Source organism: Scedosporium apiospermum (genome assembly GCF_000732125.1).
Source record: "Scedosporium apiospermum strain IHEM 14462 chromosome Unknown SEQ_SAPIO_0055, whole genome shotgun sequence".
NCBI classification, from domain to species: Eukaryota; Fungi; Ascomycota; class Sordariomycetes; order Microascales; family Microascaceae; genus Scedosporium; species Scedosporium apiospermum.
The window spans coordinates 151,937-168,236 of NW_015971756.1; the positions used below are offsets into that span (position 1 = coordinate 151,937).

Here is a 16,300-nt window from a genome sequence, read left to right on the forward strand (position 1 = left end):
TTATATGGTGCACATGTATAGATTGAACGTCGATCTCTAACTGCACTTGTCCAGCCGGGAATTAGAGTTGTAAAACTTCGGTTAACGGAGCCAAACAGAGCAAGTAGGAGCACCCCAGATCGAGGGGCCGCGGGGCTTCTCATTCATCTATCTAAAAATAGAAATGTCCGGAAAAAAGAAAATGGAAAACAAAAGTGGGTAATGATCATCGTCATTCTTCGTATTCACCCATGCCAAGAGCAGCGAAAACTATCCATAGTTTGGTGCGTGCTAGTTTTGAGATGTTTCGGGTCACTGAAGTACTAACCCTGGTCAAGTCTTCGAAGTAGATATATGATATTAATGATAGCTATCTCCTTCGGAAATGTTGTAGACGGAAGGGCCCTGACATGAACGATGACATTCGCCCACCCTGGGCGGCATGTGTTGATGAGGGTCGGCATTCTTCCACCATCGGGTGAAGGTTCAAGAGAGGAACGCAAGGTTTTGTGGTTGGTTGATCAACAGAAAGCAAAGCAGGAACACACAAAGGGCTTTCTTACGGAATGGCAAACCGATGTGAGACCCGGTCTGAGTTCAAGCGGGTGAGGCGAGATTCGATGTCAGCACCTATCCTGACTGCCCCACCCACATCCCGACGCTCGGTCGTCGATTACTTAGTATTGAAGGCCGGTGAGAAATAGTAATCATAGGCTGTAAGGCGGAGACGCCACATCGTCGCGAGAATGAGTCCACTTGACATGTCGGCGGAGAGCATGATGAGTTGAGGAATGGCCGAGGCAAATATCCCCCCACTCACATCAGCGCTTCAGCACGTATCCCTATCTACTGGATCAACGTGCAAGCAGCTCCGAGATCCAGGGACTGTAAAAAGACATAGGATGGGTGATCGGGCCTCCGGGAAGCTATCGATGCCTTCATCCACTGCACAGCCCTCGACGACTAAAGTCATCCCCTTACATGATCGGATATGGGGAGAGAGTACCAAGGTAATTCACCGCGATTGGTGTTCTCGCTGGTAATTAATGGCAGCACAGCATTCTGTCGCCAGCTGCATCATGCTACAGCTAGAGGCTGGGTCAAACCTCGACCCCAGACGTGCCTCACATGCGGGGGTTACAGTAGCGCACGGCAACCTTGTCTCTGTGCAGTGGGTGAGGAATATTGGCTGAAGTTGAACCGCAGAGCATAATAAAGGCATCTTGAACAACTTGTAGTAGCTGAGAGCTGACAGGCCCTCTCTCTGGCTAACATCTGAGTCTCTCACTGCTAGGCATGCAAGCCCTCCGGAAATTCTTCATTTTTGCGGAGATCCAAACTCCCGAGAGTGGACGCTATGATAGACATGCAGCGGATATTTGGTGCATACCAACACACTCACATTTGCCAGCCCTCGGGCTTGGGGGGAAGGGGAGGGATGTGAGGGGTGACGAGTGACGTGCTTGAGGATCACTTGGCGGGTTAGAGTTCTCATCAGTCGGGGTAAACAACGGAAGAGGAAAGATGGGACAACAAGGGCGAGCAGAGACTCCAGTGACTATCAAATTCGGTGATATCCGCCAAATGTTCGAGGTACAGGTTCCATGGTGACGAGCTAGAATATAGAGAGGGAATCCCAGATTGAGCAATTCGCCAGTTTCTTGGTACTGTCTGAAGCGGTTCGAGAACCGGTAAAAATAGAACGAGAAACTTTCACAGCAGCCAAGACCTGCATCCAGAGTATGTTCATCCATAATTCTCGCCAATGGGGGCGCAAGGCATGCTAGGGTAAAGGAGTAAGTGAGGTCATGGTTCATGGAGACAATCTCAATATCAGTGGCGGGGAAGTTGAGACGCAGACCGAGTCATGAGCAAAATACCAGACATTTGCCAGTAAGATGGGCGAAATAATTGTCCCGAGTAGCCTGTCATCCACACCGTATTCTTTCAAATAAATGGGAATCGGGGCCGGGTCGAGGCTCTCTGTGCTTTTTTATTAGTTTTTCCTCGTAGAGGCACAATGTTTCTCGGTGTTTTTCCTATTTCCCACCTCTCAAGCTTTGCACAGCGCCCCTGTAAGACGCAGGGAGAGAATATGCGCCACAGCCAAGAAGACGAGCTCCTTGCGTAGGATCATCAGCAAACCTCTTCCCACCATTCATTGTAAACCGGAGATGCCGGGGGTCAGGCCCGGTTCACGATGGATGGTCTTGGTGGAGAAACTAGGCGAGAAAACGGGATTATTCGCTGAAAGGCCGTAGACTTACACAATGTTCTGCAGATGTCCACTGATTGGCACGCGGGAACCTGTCTTCTTCGCGGGCTGGCGAGTTTCAATGCGACTGTGTCGAGCTAATTCTGACCATCGTAATATTTGCGTTGACCCGCAAAATGTCTTGTGTGTTGTCCCATTCGTGTCTCTTCCCCCGCCTCAGCATGCATGGCGCCTCGAGGCATGGGGGGTATGAGACTTCCGAAGGCGCTGTCGCGATGCGTCAGACTTCACTTGGCGTCGGACTGCACCAAGCGATTAATAATCCCTCGAATTGATGTCTTCCTGGGGTTGCGGTCAGTGCATCGGGAAAGATGAGATGACGGGGATCTATCAAGGATTGGACAGCCCTACACTTCGCCACGCTTATGCCTCCGGGCTCGGCGGCCCAATCAGCCCCAAAATCGAAGGTCACTCATCTCACTTCTTTGGATAGATTTGATATGTAAAAACATCAAGCTAGGGTTAGGACGAAAGCGCGCAGAAGGCGGGTCCGGGAACAGTAATCTTGCGGCTGGGATAATCTGCAACTCATAGATTAGGCCAGTCGGAGACCAGGGAAGTGAATTCAGGTCCTGAGGCGAGGAAGCCGAATGAGAGACAGGCAGGGCAGGGCAAGCCATCAGCTGACGGGATCAACACAAGTCAGTCTAAGGAGGCCGTAAACTTAAGCCTCTGCTCGGAGCTTTGTCTGCTTCCATACAGGTCCTCGGCTGGCTGACCACGCCCTCCTTCCTAGCCCTTGTTGATGTTCTTCGTTTACCAAGGATGTCCAAATCAATGAATTGGAAAGAACAAATCGAACGCAGCACATTCGCAGGAACTCCAGAGTTTGAAGTGTGAAATTGGGAGCGATTTCGGACAGGCCAAGAAAACAGCTGGGATTTGCAGAAGATCAAAAAAGAAACCAAAAAAAGTAACAGCCCTTTTCATTTGTGCCATCGAACAACGACTATTGGAGGAAATTTGAGAGGACGTCATCGCCAGCATTGGACCCTCACGACACCAACAGACATAAACTACGCGAAATATCAATGTAGCATCTGGTCCGGGCCTGATTGCGATTCTCGCTCGGCCTAGCTAGCCATGCATGCCCAGCCTTCTGCCAGGGTAAGATCAGCCATTCCACTCAGTGTCTTGGAGGCCTGAGTGCTTTCCGTCGTACTTCGTAAAAGCTCAACACGGAGTGATCGGCGGCACGTCTCACTCAATCGGCAGCTCCACATTCCAGTTCAACCCAATTGAGTGAATCTGCTGATCCTCTCCTTTAAGTGGTGGTCTGTTTCTGTACCTCAATGAGAGAGAGATTCAGCTGCAGGGGACAATTAACCCTCTCCCGAGTCCCGTGGTTCTGCAGTAGCGGCACATCCACACCGTTGCGAACAATGTACTTCGTAGATCCAGTCCTATTCTTAGGAATCATAGAGTTCTCTGTTTATTAATTTTTGCCCCCATCGCTTCCTTTCTTTTTCGACGGACCCGTGACGGAGGGCTTAGACAGTACGTTTAGGGGGCGGGGGCGTAAAGTAATTGCATCGCCAATATATCCATCAATATCCGTCGTTCTGTTCTACTACTCTAAAGATCCGGATCTCTTCTTGGATATATAAATCAGCCGGTTCGCCCGCTTCCCCATCGGGATCAAGTCTAATTTTCCTCATCAGGTGTTCAACAACTGAAGGGACTTCTCCCTTGACATGCTTTAATAATCAGACGAAGATTTCAATATTGTTGAATTGTATTGTTCCTTCTTCACCTCAGTTCTGTTCAATTCCCTCCCGCTCAACCACCTTCGCTTCATCCCTCCACCCCGATCACCATACCATGCTCACCCTCCGACGCATCGCCCTAGCGGCCTTCGTCGCCGGGGCACTCGCCAACCCGCTCGCCAATCCTCTACCCACCGACACCTCCACTGGCGAAATCACCCCTTGTGCCACCGTCCGCTGTACTAAAGACACCGAGTGCCAAGTCATCGACGGAAAAGCCAAGTGCGTCCCCATCAAGCTCGAAGAATGCGGTCCAGTCACCTGCGGGCGCGGCGAGGTGTGCTGCAATGACGGCTGCGGCATTTGCACCAAGCCTGGCGAGGGCTGCACCATGCAGCTCTGTCCCAAGACCGGTCCCAAGTGTGGTCCCAACCAGTGCTACGAGGGCGAGGAGTGCTGTAACGAAAGCTGTGGAATTTGCGCCAAACCTGGGAAGGGCTGTACTAAGCAGCTCTGCGTGAAACCTCCCGTTGAACCAGTCAAGTGCGGTAAGAAGACCTGTCCAGAGGGAGAGGTCTGCTGCAACGAAAGCTGCGGTATCTGCGCCAAGCCAGGCCAGCCCTGCACCATGCAATTCTGCCTTGAGGAACCCGATGTCCCTGTTGAACCCGAACCTGAGCCGGTCCAGTGCGGAAAGGTCACTTGCGCAAAGGGAGACGTCTGCTGTAATTCCAGCTGCGGCATCTGCACCAAGCCAGGCCAAGCTTGCATCACGCTCTTCTGTGGGGACGAGCCTGAGGTCCCCCGGCTTCCAGAGGAGCCCGAAACACCCGAGGAGCCTGTTCAATGTGGCAGCACTACTTGCAAGAGTGGAGACGTCTGCTGCAATCCTAGCTGCGGTATCTGCACGCCTCCTGGAGGCTCATGCATCGAGATGTGGTGCGGAGACATCCCCGAAGAACCCGAGGAACCTGAGGAACCTGAAGAGCCTGTCAAGTGCGGAAAGAAAATCTGCGACGCTGGCGAAGTGTGCTGCAATGACAGCTGCAGCATCTGCACCAAGCCCGGCGAGGGTTGCATCAAGATGTTCTGCCTCCCCGATCCCGAGCCCGTGCCCTGCGGTCGCAGCGTCTGTGCAGAGGGCGAGGTCTGCTGCAACGATAGCTGTGGTATTTGCACGAAGCCCGGTGAGGGATGCATTGAGAAGTTATGCCTCCCTCCCAAGGAGGATGAGCCCGAACCTGAGCCTGAAATTCCGGAGGTGGATCAGGACGCTTCCCCATGCGGTGGTAATACTTGCGGAAAGGGATTGGTGTGCTGTAATGCCAGCTGTGGGAGGTGTGCGCCGCCTGATATGGCGTGTCCGATGATTGCTTGCGATTAAGCTAACTTTTTTCTTCATCTCCTGTATTTACATATTTTTTTCTTCTTTTCCTCTTTTTATCTTTTCTTCTTTTACGAAAAGAGTAGTCGTTTCGGTGACAAGGAGAGAGGGTTTTCTCGGCACAAGTGTCATGTTTGGGGAAAATTGCATTTGATTTCGATACGTGAGGCACTCGGGAAGAAAGTGTTCAATACAAGGAAGTTCGTTCTTCACTTCGACTGCACCCGGTTTCCGGGGCCTGTCGGAAAATAAAATATCGGGATCATCTGATCTCCACAGCGTGAGTTGACCCATGAATACAAAAGTGGTATTCGCTCTGGTTCTGTTACACTAGAACACTGGACGGGCACATCGAGTCTGGGCTCGGGAGAGAGATGTTTGGTCGGGGATTGATGATGGGATGAGTTATCCATGGTTGCTAAGAACGGGCGGTGGATGCAGGCAGCAGAGGAACCCACGGATCTGAAGTTAGAGAGCACTTCCGTGAAGGCAGACACACGACAAGAAAACAATCATTCTAGAAGAGAGGCCAGCAAACAGATTATCCTTCTGCATCGCCGATTTCAAGGTTCGAGGAAGCTGAATGAGTAACATTGAGTGGACATGAAGAAAAAGTCCGCTTAGTCATTATGTACCAAGGTACATCCCCTCCCGTCCAGCGAGCCACTCATGCTCCAGCTGCTCCCAGGCGCAAGACCCACTAAAATTCCCATGAAACCGTTCCCTCAGCAACGTTGACAGGGGTGCAAAGGGGCATTTTCCACGCCCAAGAATACAACACGTCAACAAAGGTCAACGAAAAGAGACCAGGAGTTTGACCGCTCCTGCCTGCAATGTGAATCCTTGACCAGCCCCATCGTTCCCTCCGAGCTTCATCCAGCAACGTTCCTCGAAACAAAACAACTCCGAGAAAGGATCCAGGAGCAAAACAATGTTTTCCTTCACCAATTGATTCTCTTCTTCTCGCATCATTTCGGAAGAAACCTAAGAAATCGCATCAACATCGAACCCTCTTGTTCTGTTCCTAATCTAGAAAGCAAATCGTTATTTCGTATCTCTCACCGCCAAACACCCTTCCATTCACGCAGCTGCAGACGAAACCGAACGATAGCACAAACCGGGCGAATCCATCATGGCGCCTGGCCCTGGAGCGTCCTCGATCTCGGTCACTGTTCGTGTCCGTCCTTTCACAATTAGAGAAGCGGCTCAACTGTGAGAGACTTCCCTCGCCCTCCCTAGTGTCTCTCTGGCACTCTGCTGCTTCGCATTGGTAATGCTAACTGGAGATGCTCAAGAGCTCGGACAGATGATAGCACGGTATTTCTAGGTGACGGCTCGCTCGCCGCTGCTCCGGCGCCGAAACTACACCAGAGGGGCCTCCGATCAGTAATTAAGGTCGTTGACGACCGGTGCCTGTGAGTAGATAGTTCTCTCTGTCACCAACCAATTCGCCCCCTCTCCCGGTTTGGCTGGATTGAGGGGGAGCACGTCGATTTGTTTATGTGCTAACCTCCGCAAGGGTGTTTGATCCTCCAGAAGACAACCCTGTCCAAAAATTCTCCCGATCCGTCGTCCCCGCCGGCAAGAAGGTCAAGGACCAAGTCTTTGCCTTCGACCGCATCTTCGATGACAACGCCACGCAGACGGAAGTGTACGAGGGCACAACGAAGCAGCTCCTCGACAGCGTCCTTGACGGCTACAATGCCACGGTATTCGCCTACGGTGCCACCGGATGTGGCAAGACGCACACGATTACTGGAACCCCTCAGCAGCCTGGCATCATCTTTCTGACAATGCAAGAACTCTTCGAGAAGATCCATGAGCGGAGCGACGACAAGGTCACCGAGTTGTCGTTGTCATACCTCGAGATCTACAATGAGACCATCCGTGACTTGCTCGTGCCTGGCGGCAGCAAGCAGGGCTTGACCCTTCGAGAGGACCTGAACCACGCCGTCACCGTTGCGGGCCTGACGAGCCACCACCCCAAGGACGTGCAAGAGGTTATGGACATAATTGTCCGCGGTAACGAGTACCGCACAGTCTCCCCCACCGCAGCCAACGCCACATCCTCTCGGTCCCACGCCGTGCTGCAGATCAATATCGCCCAGCGTGACCGCAATGCAGACATTAGCGAACCCCATACTATGGCCACCCTCAGCATCATCGATCTTGCGGGCTCCGAGCGCGCTAGCGCAACGAAGAATCGAGGCGAGCGTCTCATGGAGGGCGCCAACATCAACAAGTCCTTGCTGGCCCTCGGAAGCTGCATCAATGCGCTCTGCGACCCTAGGAAGCGCAACCATGTTCCCTACCGAAACAGCAAGCTAACGCGACTTCTCAAATTCTCGCTCGGCGGGAACTGCAAGACCGTCATGATTGTGTGCGTCAGCCCCAGCAGCGCCCACTTCGACGAGACGCAAAACACCCTAAGGTACGCCAACCGCGCGAAGAACATCCAGACCAAGGTCACCCGTAACGTCTTCAACGTCAACCGCCACGTCAAGGATTTCCTCGTCAAGATCGACGAGCAGATGGCTCTCATCAAAGAGCTCAAGGCCCAACAAAAGGAGGCGGAGTCCATCTTCTTCGCCAAGTTCCGCAAGCAGCACGAGAAGAAGGAGGCAACTACGCGCGAGGGCGTCCAGAGGCTGAGGGCGGCGTACGACAATGCGCTGCAGCAGCGCCAGGAGAAGATTGCGAGCCTGAAACGGCTCAAGGCCTTCGAGAGGCGCATCAGCCTGCTGGAGGCGTGGCTGTCGTCTTTTGATGCCGTTTGCGAGTCGCGGGGCGCCTCGGAAGAGGACATGCCCGATTCGCTGCGAGCCATTCAAAAGACCGCCAACGGCATCCTAGCTGAGTTGCAGACCAGTCGACATCACTTGCATCAGAGGCTCGAGAATTCGAACTGGGAGCGAGTCATCGACACCGCGCTGCAGCATAGTATCCGACTTCTTCCCGATGGCGAGACCGCCGATAACTCTTCGCAGATTGCCACCCTCCAGAGGGAAGCGGAGCTGCTCAGGACCACATTTTCTAAGGAGATGTACCGGGAAGTGCTCGAGCAGGAAAAGGGTGCCGACAGGGGTACCATGGAGGTTCTACTGACTGCGCAACTGGAGATTATTTCCTCGCTGTCTGACACGCTCTCCATGAGCGAGGAGGACGCCGTGGCCCACGCCAAGAACATCATCCATAAGCTACTTGAATCAGGCGTGGCCGCCGCGAACTACGTAGTCAGGCCCGACAGCGCGCCGCCCAAGATCGATGCATTCCTACCCAGCAAGAGAGGTACGCCCAAGAAGAGGCGGCCGGCACGAGATGCGCCCCGCGATGTCCCCCAACCCGTCTTCAACGCGCCGGCTCCAATCGTTGTCGCTCCGCAACATCCCCTCTCCCCCATTAAGGGTTCGCCCAAGCGCCGCAAGGCCCCTGTCGCCGCTAGGAAACCCCTTACCTTCACGCCCAAAAAGAAGTCTCCTTCCAAACGCACGGTACGATGGCGAGATGACGACGGCGAGGATGGCCCACTCGTCGAATTCCAGAAGACGCCACAGCCATACGAGTCAACTTCCGAAGTTGACTCTCCCGCACCAAGACATACTCCTCCGTCCCCGACCGTCTTTCATTCCCATTCCATCCAGACTATCCAAGAGATCAACTCCTCCGACTCGAGTCCTTCCCTCGAAATCCTCGAGCCTACCATCCAGCTTGGCAAGCCTAACAGGTTCCAGGCTGGCTTCCTCTCCAAGTCCGGGCGCACCTCCGCCCAGCGCGACAGTAACTCCCCCGTCCTCGTCGCTCCCTCTCTCTCGCTCAACCTCGCCGCCGCGTCATCATCTCCGAACACGGAGGGCAGCCTCACAGCGCCGCTTAGATCGCTCGACGTGACGCGGTCCTCCAACATGTCTCCCCCGAGCGTTATTCCCGTGCGGCCCTCTAAGATCGCGAGCCCACCTATCGCCCGCAACTCGTTCGACGAAAATAACCCGCCCGAACAGAACGGCGGCGGCAACTCCTCGGGGTCCGATAGCGAGTCTACCTCTGATCTCGACGCCCGAAAGATCGCCTCGGCTATGTACTCGGCGAAGCGCCATTCCGCCTCGGCCCGTCGTATGTCCTCTCTGACTCTGCCCTCCGTTGCTGCGTCTTCCGCAGCCGCCTCCAAACGCGGCATGGTCCCCGCCGAGCGAGCAAGCGGACACCGCCCTTCTCTCTCGCTGTCGTCTGTGCCGTCCTCGACGAACGGCATCTCGCGCCTTAGGAGGAACAGCGGTGAGAGGAGGAAGAGCCCGCCCATCAGCTGCTCGCCTCCCGAAGTGAAGTCCGTCACGCGCGCCTTCACTGCCGGGCAGGCTCGGAGGATGAACCTTGGTGGTAGCGTCCGGGTCGAATCCAGCCCTACCGCTCGAGAGGGCGCGTTGGAGGTGTCGAAGAATAGGCGGGTTACCATTGGTGGTGTGGCTGCGAGGGCGCCTCGGCCTAGCCTTGCGTGGAGGTAGATGTGAATGATACCCTTCTGCCGCCGTTATGATGTTTGGAAGATGCATGTTGTGTAATGATTCTGTTGGTTTTGATGATGAGAATGGGGCTTTGAATTGTTTTGCTTTCAATGGCTTGATGAAGAATTTGTTCGTCGAGCTGAGCTGCATTGATGAATATTGGGATGGAGGGATTCATTACTGACCAAACCCATTGCACTTGATGCAAACTTTGGCGTCTAGGCTTTTTTTTGTTTTCCTTGGGTGTTTACTTCATTTTCTTTTTCGTCTCTTCCTTAGGGACCTGGCATGGAACAAGATTGAAGTTTTTTTTTTTTTCTCTTCTGTTGTTCTCGAGATTGTTTAGAGTATTCATTCCCGTGGGACTTGTACTAATAATTCAATTTGCGTTATTCACTTGAAATCAATGCTTGGCTCGTCCTGGTTCATCATGGCTCGTGAACTTTGTTGGCAATGTCTTGACCATGCTGTTGTATGTTACATGGCAAATCTTCATGTCGTTCACTAATAGTATACATAAATCCCCCAGTCCTCTTAGACCTTTTTGTTCCCAGTTCGTTGCAGGAAGCCAAATCCCTAGGCTTGCCTGCTTTCTATATCCCAGCTGACCAACAAGGCCAAGAAAGAAAGAAAAAGAAGAAATGATTCAACCTCAAATGAAGTGAAGTAAGTGTATGTCCCGTCCTCCCAAACCATAAGGATCCCAGATAAAAACACCATAGAAAACACCCAACCTCATCCGATCTAAGCCTCCACTCAAGGATACAACCAACAGGCCCCGTCAGTCAGCTACGCATGATTCTCACCCCCATCATGCCCATCCATAAGAACCCCATGCCTCATCCTAAACCCCCTCACAAGCACCGACCCAACCTGCTCCCAACCAGCCTGCGCATCCCCGTCCACAACAACCGGCGTAACAGCGAGCTCCCCACCTGGGGGTAAACTCGCCGTCCAAGGCGACGGCCGGATGTCCATCTCAGTGCCGCCGGCGATGATGCGCTCGAGGTCGCGTATGTAGAGGAGCATGCGCTCGCGCTCGCGCTCGACTTCCTGGAGGTAGCCGCGGCGTTCGGTCCTGCCGGAGACGCGGTCGGTGACGAAGCATTCTACCCGGGCGGTGGTGCAGGCTGAGCAGCCTTCGGGGAGGGCGTCGCATTTTATTTTGCGCACCTGTTTTGAAAGGGGTGAGCTTTTGGTCAATTGCGCTGGGTGGGGAGAGGAAGGAGGATGGTTAAAAAAGGTGGGAGGCATTGACGTACTTTACACCGGTCGCAAGCTTGTCCTGTCCTAGTGTATGTTTGTTGTCGTGTCTTGATGGCGTGGGAGAATTCGGCCGGGGCATTAGCCGCTCTGCGACCTCGGGGTTTCGTAGAAGGTGATTGCAATAGCGTTGGGTGTTGTTGTGATGATTGTTGCGCCTGCTGTTGTTGTACGATTTGTATTTGTTCCTCGTCCAGCCTGTGTCGTTTCTGTCTATCGAGCTCAAGATTAAGGTCCGGATAGCTGGACATCTCTCTCGGAAGTTGCGCCGCCTGCTGATGAACTTCGGCTTCCCGTCCTCCGCCCCCTTCTTCTTCGCCTCTTCGCGCGTCGGCCGCGACGGCCATTAACAGCGCGGGGTCGTGTTGTTCGTAGCTCGCCTCGTCGCGTCGGCGCTTCTCCCCTACGTGTACTTGATGCGTCGCGGTCGGGGTTGGCTCGGGCGGCCGTGACGGCTCGGGGCTGATTGTTGTGGTTGCGGCGGCGGCTGTCATCATGTCGATGGTGGCGTCGGTTGTTGGGGGTGGTGGGTAGCTTGATGATGGGCCGTCTTGGGCCGGGTCGTGGTGATCTGTTGACATTTGGGGGATGGATGTAAGAGAGCTTGAGATGCGGGTGTGGATATTGCGGGTTGGACGGAGGATCCCGTGTGTGATGGGGAGCTTTGGGGGGGTCTAGTGGGAACGGGTGATGGAGGTGGTGGGTATGGAGAGGTACGACGTGTGAGGTACCTGGATTGAGCAATCATTGATGATTGATGATGTTGAAAGTGGGAAGGGTCGATGAACTGGGCTGATCTGATTGACTGATTGGCAGGTACCGAGATGTGGGTACGGGAGTACGGGAGTACATCTCTGCGGGTTAGCTCGGGGAGAGCTGGAAGTGGAAGGAAGGAAGGGGCATTGCGCCTGCTAAGAACCGTGTCATCCCATACTGTGCAACGTTAGTGGGCGCCAAACTCACATGCCATGCACAGATCCAGATCACTGTCCATGTGGGTAGGTGGGAGTGGGAAGGGGCTGTCTGGACTGGAATATCGATGGAGGTCGAGCATGTGGTTTTCTGATTCCTCCCAATCTCGTCACGTGTGTAGGCCCCTATCCCGTTCATTGCTCATTGTTTTCGGTGTGAGAGAGCCCCTCTTTTGATAAATATCAAGTACCACTTCCCTCCGCAAACATCAATTGACCTCTTTGGTGATGGCAACTGAAGAATCAGTAAGCCCCGCCTACATCAATATACGAGTCGACGACAGCTACAAGCACAGAAGGAGCGCTCTCAATTACTCTGCTTCTATTTGAGAGGGATTTGTCAAATCGCCATTCTGGATGGACGCCAATATCAACTCTAACATGACTACATTTGATAGCTAACCCGCGTCCCTTTGCATCCCAAACTCATCTCTGAAATATGTGTTCGTCTGCCTGAAGGCTCCGGAAAGACTCATTCTAACCCCCGGGGACGTGGCTATTGACCTCAAAGTCCTAACTCCCCGAATCTTATCAGCACCTTGTCTCGGCGCAAGATGGGTTGCTTGGAATGTTTTGTTGGCTGCGACACCAGCATGTCTTCCAGAGCTCGTCTGGGCAAAATACACCCCACCCATACTCGTGAGACACACTTCCAACTCCCAAGCGTGGGTCGTATTAAAATGAGAGAGAATATCTCGCGCCACCGCAACCGCTGAACGCATCACCCCACCCTCGGTTGTGAAAGTTTGCGATAGGTCTGCACCATGCTCGGCAAACAGTCGCAAAACCTGACACCAGGTTCGGCCATATTTCTCCCTCCAGTGCAATGTCGTCATTGCGTCAGATGGGGGATTGGGATTGAAATCGGTATACGCATGGTTGAGGGCCCTAACCCATGGTGAATCTCTCGCATCCGTCCCGTTCGCCGCGAGACCTTGGGTAAGAAGGAACTCGATCAATTTCGGACTTGGCAGTTGGGGCGCTGGACGAGGTTAGAACTCGGCAGTAGTGAGTACGGGTGGTATTGCAATTTGCAGAAGTTTGCCGAAACCGCCCATTTGATAAGTACGAGTCATCTGGATGAAATGCTCACGAACGAAGCTCGTGAGCTGGAAGACGACAGCGCAATCAAGAAACGTCTCTAGTCGTAGCTTGCGGAAACCGAGACCACCACGAGCAGATCCCAAGAAGTTGCTCCAGTGCACCAAATCCTGGTCCTTCTCACGGAGCTGAGCCCATCGGTTTGTTGTGATTTGGTCAAACAACCCCATCAGCCTGAGCCCGAGGCCATCTCCCCGTTCATCGGCTCTCTTGGCCGCTTGTAGCGCACATTCCACCGTGTCCCAGAAATAATGAATATCGCCGTCATCCCCGCACGTCCAATCTGTGCGCCAGAGAATGTTCAGGACTGAGGCGCGGAGGAGGACCACGTCTGCCGAAAACTCATCGTCTTTCGACGCTTCGCGAAGGTATTGATGCACCTCTGGCAGTTCGAAGAAATCCCCTGCAGTCCGGTGGAGAAATCCAACAGAACCATCCGGCTGAACCTCTAAAACCCCGGCGCAGATCGTTTGTAGACGGAGCGAGAGCCTGGCGACTCTCTCCTCCCTATCTCTCTCCTCTAATGCCATGGGGTTGGCATCAATGGCCACGCTACCACCACGTTGGGCCACATCGTCAACCAAGGACAATGTCACAGCAGAAACAGGCTCCGGAACCCGACAAGATATCTCGAGTAAAAGCGCCGCATTCTGTAGATGAATCGGTTGAATACGGCCCAGCATATGCCAGTAGAGGTCCAGCAGGTCCACTGGGAGCTCTTGCAGCCGACGCTCCAAGTCGTGAATCGTGTCATGGTTGATAAGACCGATGATCAGTGACTTGGTAACGAGTGTAACCCAAAGGAACGCCCCGGATGCCTTCTTTATTACCGTTTTTGCGAGGTTGACGGTTCTATCGTGATGTGCCATACTGAGCCTCTTTATGGCCGGGTGGCCGAGAAGTTTCTGATTCACCACCCTAATGATGTCGTTTCTTGTGAGATCCTGAAGCTTTAGCATTGGCCCATTACCCAGCTCAGCTTCAAAAATTGGTAGTGGTCGGCTAGAAATGCAGAGCTTGACGCTCGGGGACTCGGATAACTGCTGGAAAAAATCCAAAGCTTCAGAGTAGTCGCCTTCAAACTCGTCCAGCCCGTCAATGAAGAAGAAGAATTTGGTGTTTGGAGCTGCCGTGCTTGTGAGTTGGCGAAGGGTTTCCATAAGATCCCCGGCAGACCAAGTCTGAATCCGCTCGCGTAAGTTTGGAAGAAAGGTCAAGGCGGCTGAGGCAGAGGCATTTTGTGTAATATACCAATGGTCACGAATGGCTTCTTCTGCTTCTGTGATGCGATCCTTGAGGACAACGCTCACCAAGTCAGGGCACTTCTCAAAGACACGTGCCAGCATGGCCCTTAAGAGCCCAGGGATGCTCCTCTCATACTCGACGCCTTTTCTCCAGAAGAAATGTCGTGAGGTGATAAGCTGGTCAGAGCCAGACCATTTCTTGAGGTACAAGTAGGTGTCCCGGTGGGTAACGAGGAACTTCATTAACGTCGACTTCCCCGACCCGGCTTTGCCGTTGATCCAGTAGATCCGATCCACGCCAGATCGACCAGAGTCCTGCAGCCAACGGGTAAAGTTTGTCCAGCTGGCGAAATCCTGGTCGTTTGGAGAAAGAATCCACTGAAAAGTACCACGGACGGCTTCTGGAACGGCGTCATATCGATGATCCATGGCGGGGAATGCTAAGCTATCCGCCACCATCTTTCGGGCAAACTTCTTCGCTTCCTCTTGTGCCACGTGATAGGATATCTTAAGTCCGTCTGGATAGTCCATCTCCAATCCTTTCAACGCAAGATTCGAGATTGCCGAAAGGATTTGGTGCCGGGTTTCTGTATGTTCTTTGGCGATGTAGTCTCTGTGAGACTGGCCTACCCAACCGATTTGCCGTTGAGTAGCCGCATGCTCCTCGATCGATAAAGTGCTCAAGTCAAGCAGCTGTTGAAAGGCAGAAGTCTGCGAAGTTTGCGAATCCTGAAGCTGAGTCCTAAGTGTTACCCAAGTGCGGAGTTAGTGGTTTCGCTCTTGCTTAGATAGTTGAGATAGCCGGGGGCTTGGGGCAATGCCCCAGATGTCTCTTGCGTGATCTAGTCCCACTACAGGGTATCCGTGTGTTGTGTTGGGTTTCAGGTACGTTGTGGACTTACTGGATGGATACTATCAACAGTGTGTTGATTTCGCCTCTGAATCTCTCAAGTCGCTGAAACAACGTATCGACATTGGCCTTGCCCCATACGGATTTCAACGCTATTCGGTAGCTTTTGGCGCGTGAGAAACTGCGACCGCCCGTCGTTGGTATAAGCCAAAGGCGGCTAGAAAGCTCGTCGGCCGCCTCGATACAGCCCTGACACACATGTTGGATGGCTCGATTCGTTTTCCACTGCTCCAGACACCGCGCCGGGCACTCCGCTGGGTAATGCTCCGGGCACCGCTCCGGGGCCGTCGCCGTACTCTCTGCATTGGCTCGGATTGCGCTCGCCAACTCCCCAAGGCGTTCTGCTACTTTGGACACTTCGAGATCTGCGGGTTCGATTCGACCAGTCCTGACAGCCTTGGCCTTTCCGACGACTTTTGTGGCAAATTCAATGAATTGCAAAATGTTCGCTGCTAGCCCAAACGCAGCGAGGCTTTCCATCACGGCGAGGTTCAACGGATCACGAAGGATGGGCAGACGTCAGATCCCAAGTCGCCACACGGATTCATCTTTGAGAGGAAGAAATGGGGTCATGGGCGGCTGCGGTGGTGGTTCGCCTTGCGCCACGGACGAAATATGGCCGGATAGGAAAGCGGAAGTGCGCAGGGCGATCTGGCTGTCGTCCGCCCTACATTTCTCGCAGCTGCAGGGTGTGGTCCATCCATCAGCATGCGCCACTTTCGGCACTATTTTGGAGGCTGTCCGTCACCCCCTAACATTTGTATGTGAGACTTGCAGCCTGCAAGATGTATATGACCCATGTACATTTGCATTCAAATTTCTCGAATTTAAAGGTTTCCATTTCCTTCTTCTAAGCTAGTGTTTTCTTCTCCCACCATCTTCCACTCTACTCGCCCTGTTTTCTCGGCGCGACTCGGGGACTTTCTCTGTTAAAGTTGTGCTGCTGCTGCTGCCGAGAATACTGCTCT

The 16,300-nt window shown here is 53.4% G+C and overlaps 3 protein-coding genes and 1 pseudogene across 3 annotated transcripts; 2 read left to right on the plus strand and 2 right to left on the minus strand.

Annotated features, from left to right (window-relative positions):
- Window positions 1-4,075: 4,075 nt before the first annotated feature.
- On the plus strand, window positions 4,076-5,344 carry SAPIO_CDS1257 (annotated as a pseudogene; the record flags this gene model as incomplete).
- A 1,132-nt stretch (window positions 5,345-6,476) lies between these two features.
- SAPIO_CDS1258 (Kinesin motor domain-containing protein) lies at window positions 6,477-9,843 on the plus strand (the record flags this gene model as incomplete). The annotated part of the gene is made up of 3 exons (XM_016784570.1): window positions 6,477-6,556; window positions 6,640-6,759; window positions 6,864-9,843. The coding sequence occupies 3 exons, from the start codon at window positions 6,477-6,479 to the stop codon at window positions 9,841-9,843; spliced, it is 3,180 nt and encodes a 1,059-aa protein (XP_016645686.1).
- A 789-nt stretch (window positions 9,844-10,632) lies between these two features.
- On the minus strand, window positions 10,633-11,687 carry SAPIO_CDS1259 (uncharacterized protein; the record flags this gene model as incomplete). Its single annotated transcript, XM_016784571.1, has 2 exons — window positions 10,633-11,016; window positions 11,106-11,687. The coding sequence occupies 2 exons, from the start codon at window positions 11,685-11,687 to the stop codon at window positions 10,633-10,635; spliced, it is 966 nt and encodes a 321-aa protein (XP_016645687.1).
- A 1,382-nt stretch (window positions 11,688-13,069) lies between these two features.
- SAPIO_CDS1260 (uncharacterized protein) lies at window positions 13,070-15,812 on the minus strand (the record flags this gene model as incomplete). The annotated part of the gene is made up of 2 exons (XM_016784572.1): window positions 13,070-15,164; window positions 15,325-15,812. 2 exons carry the CDS (start codon window positions 15,810-15,812, stop codon window positions 13,070-13,072), a joined length of 2,583 nt encoding a protein of 860 aa, XP_016645688.1.
- Window positions 15,813-16,300: the final 488 nt, after the last annotated feature.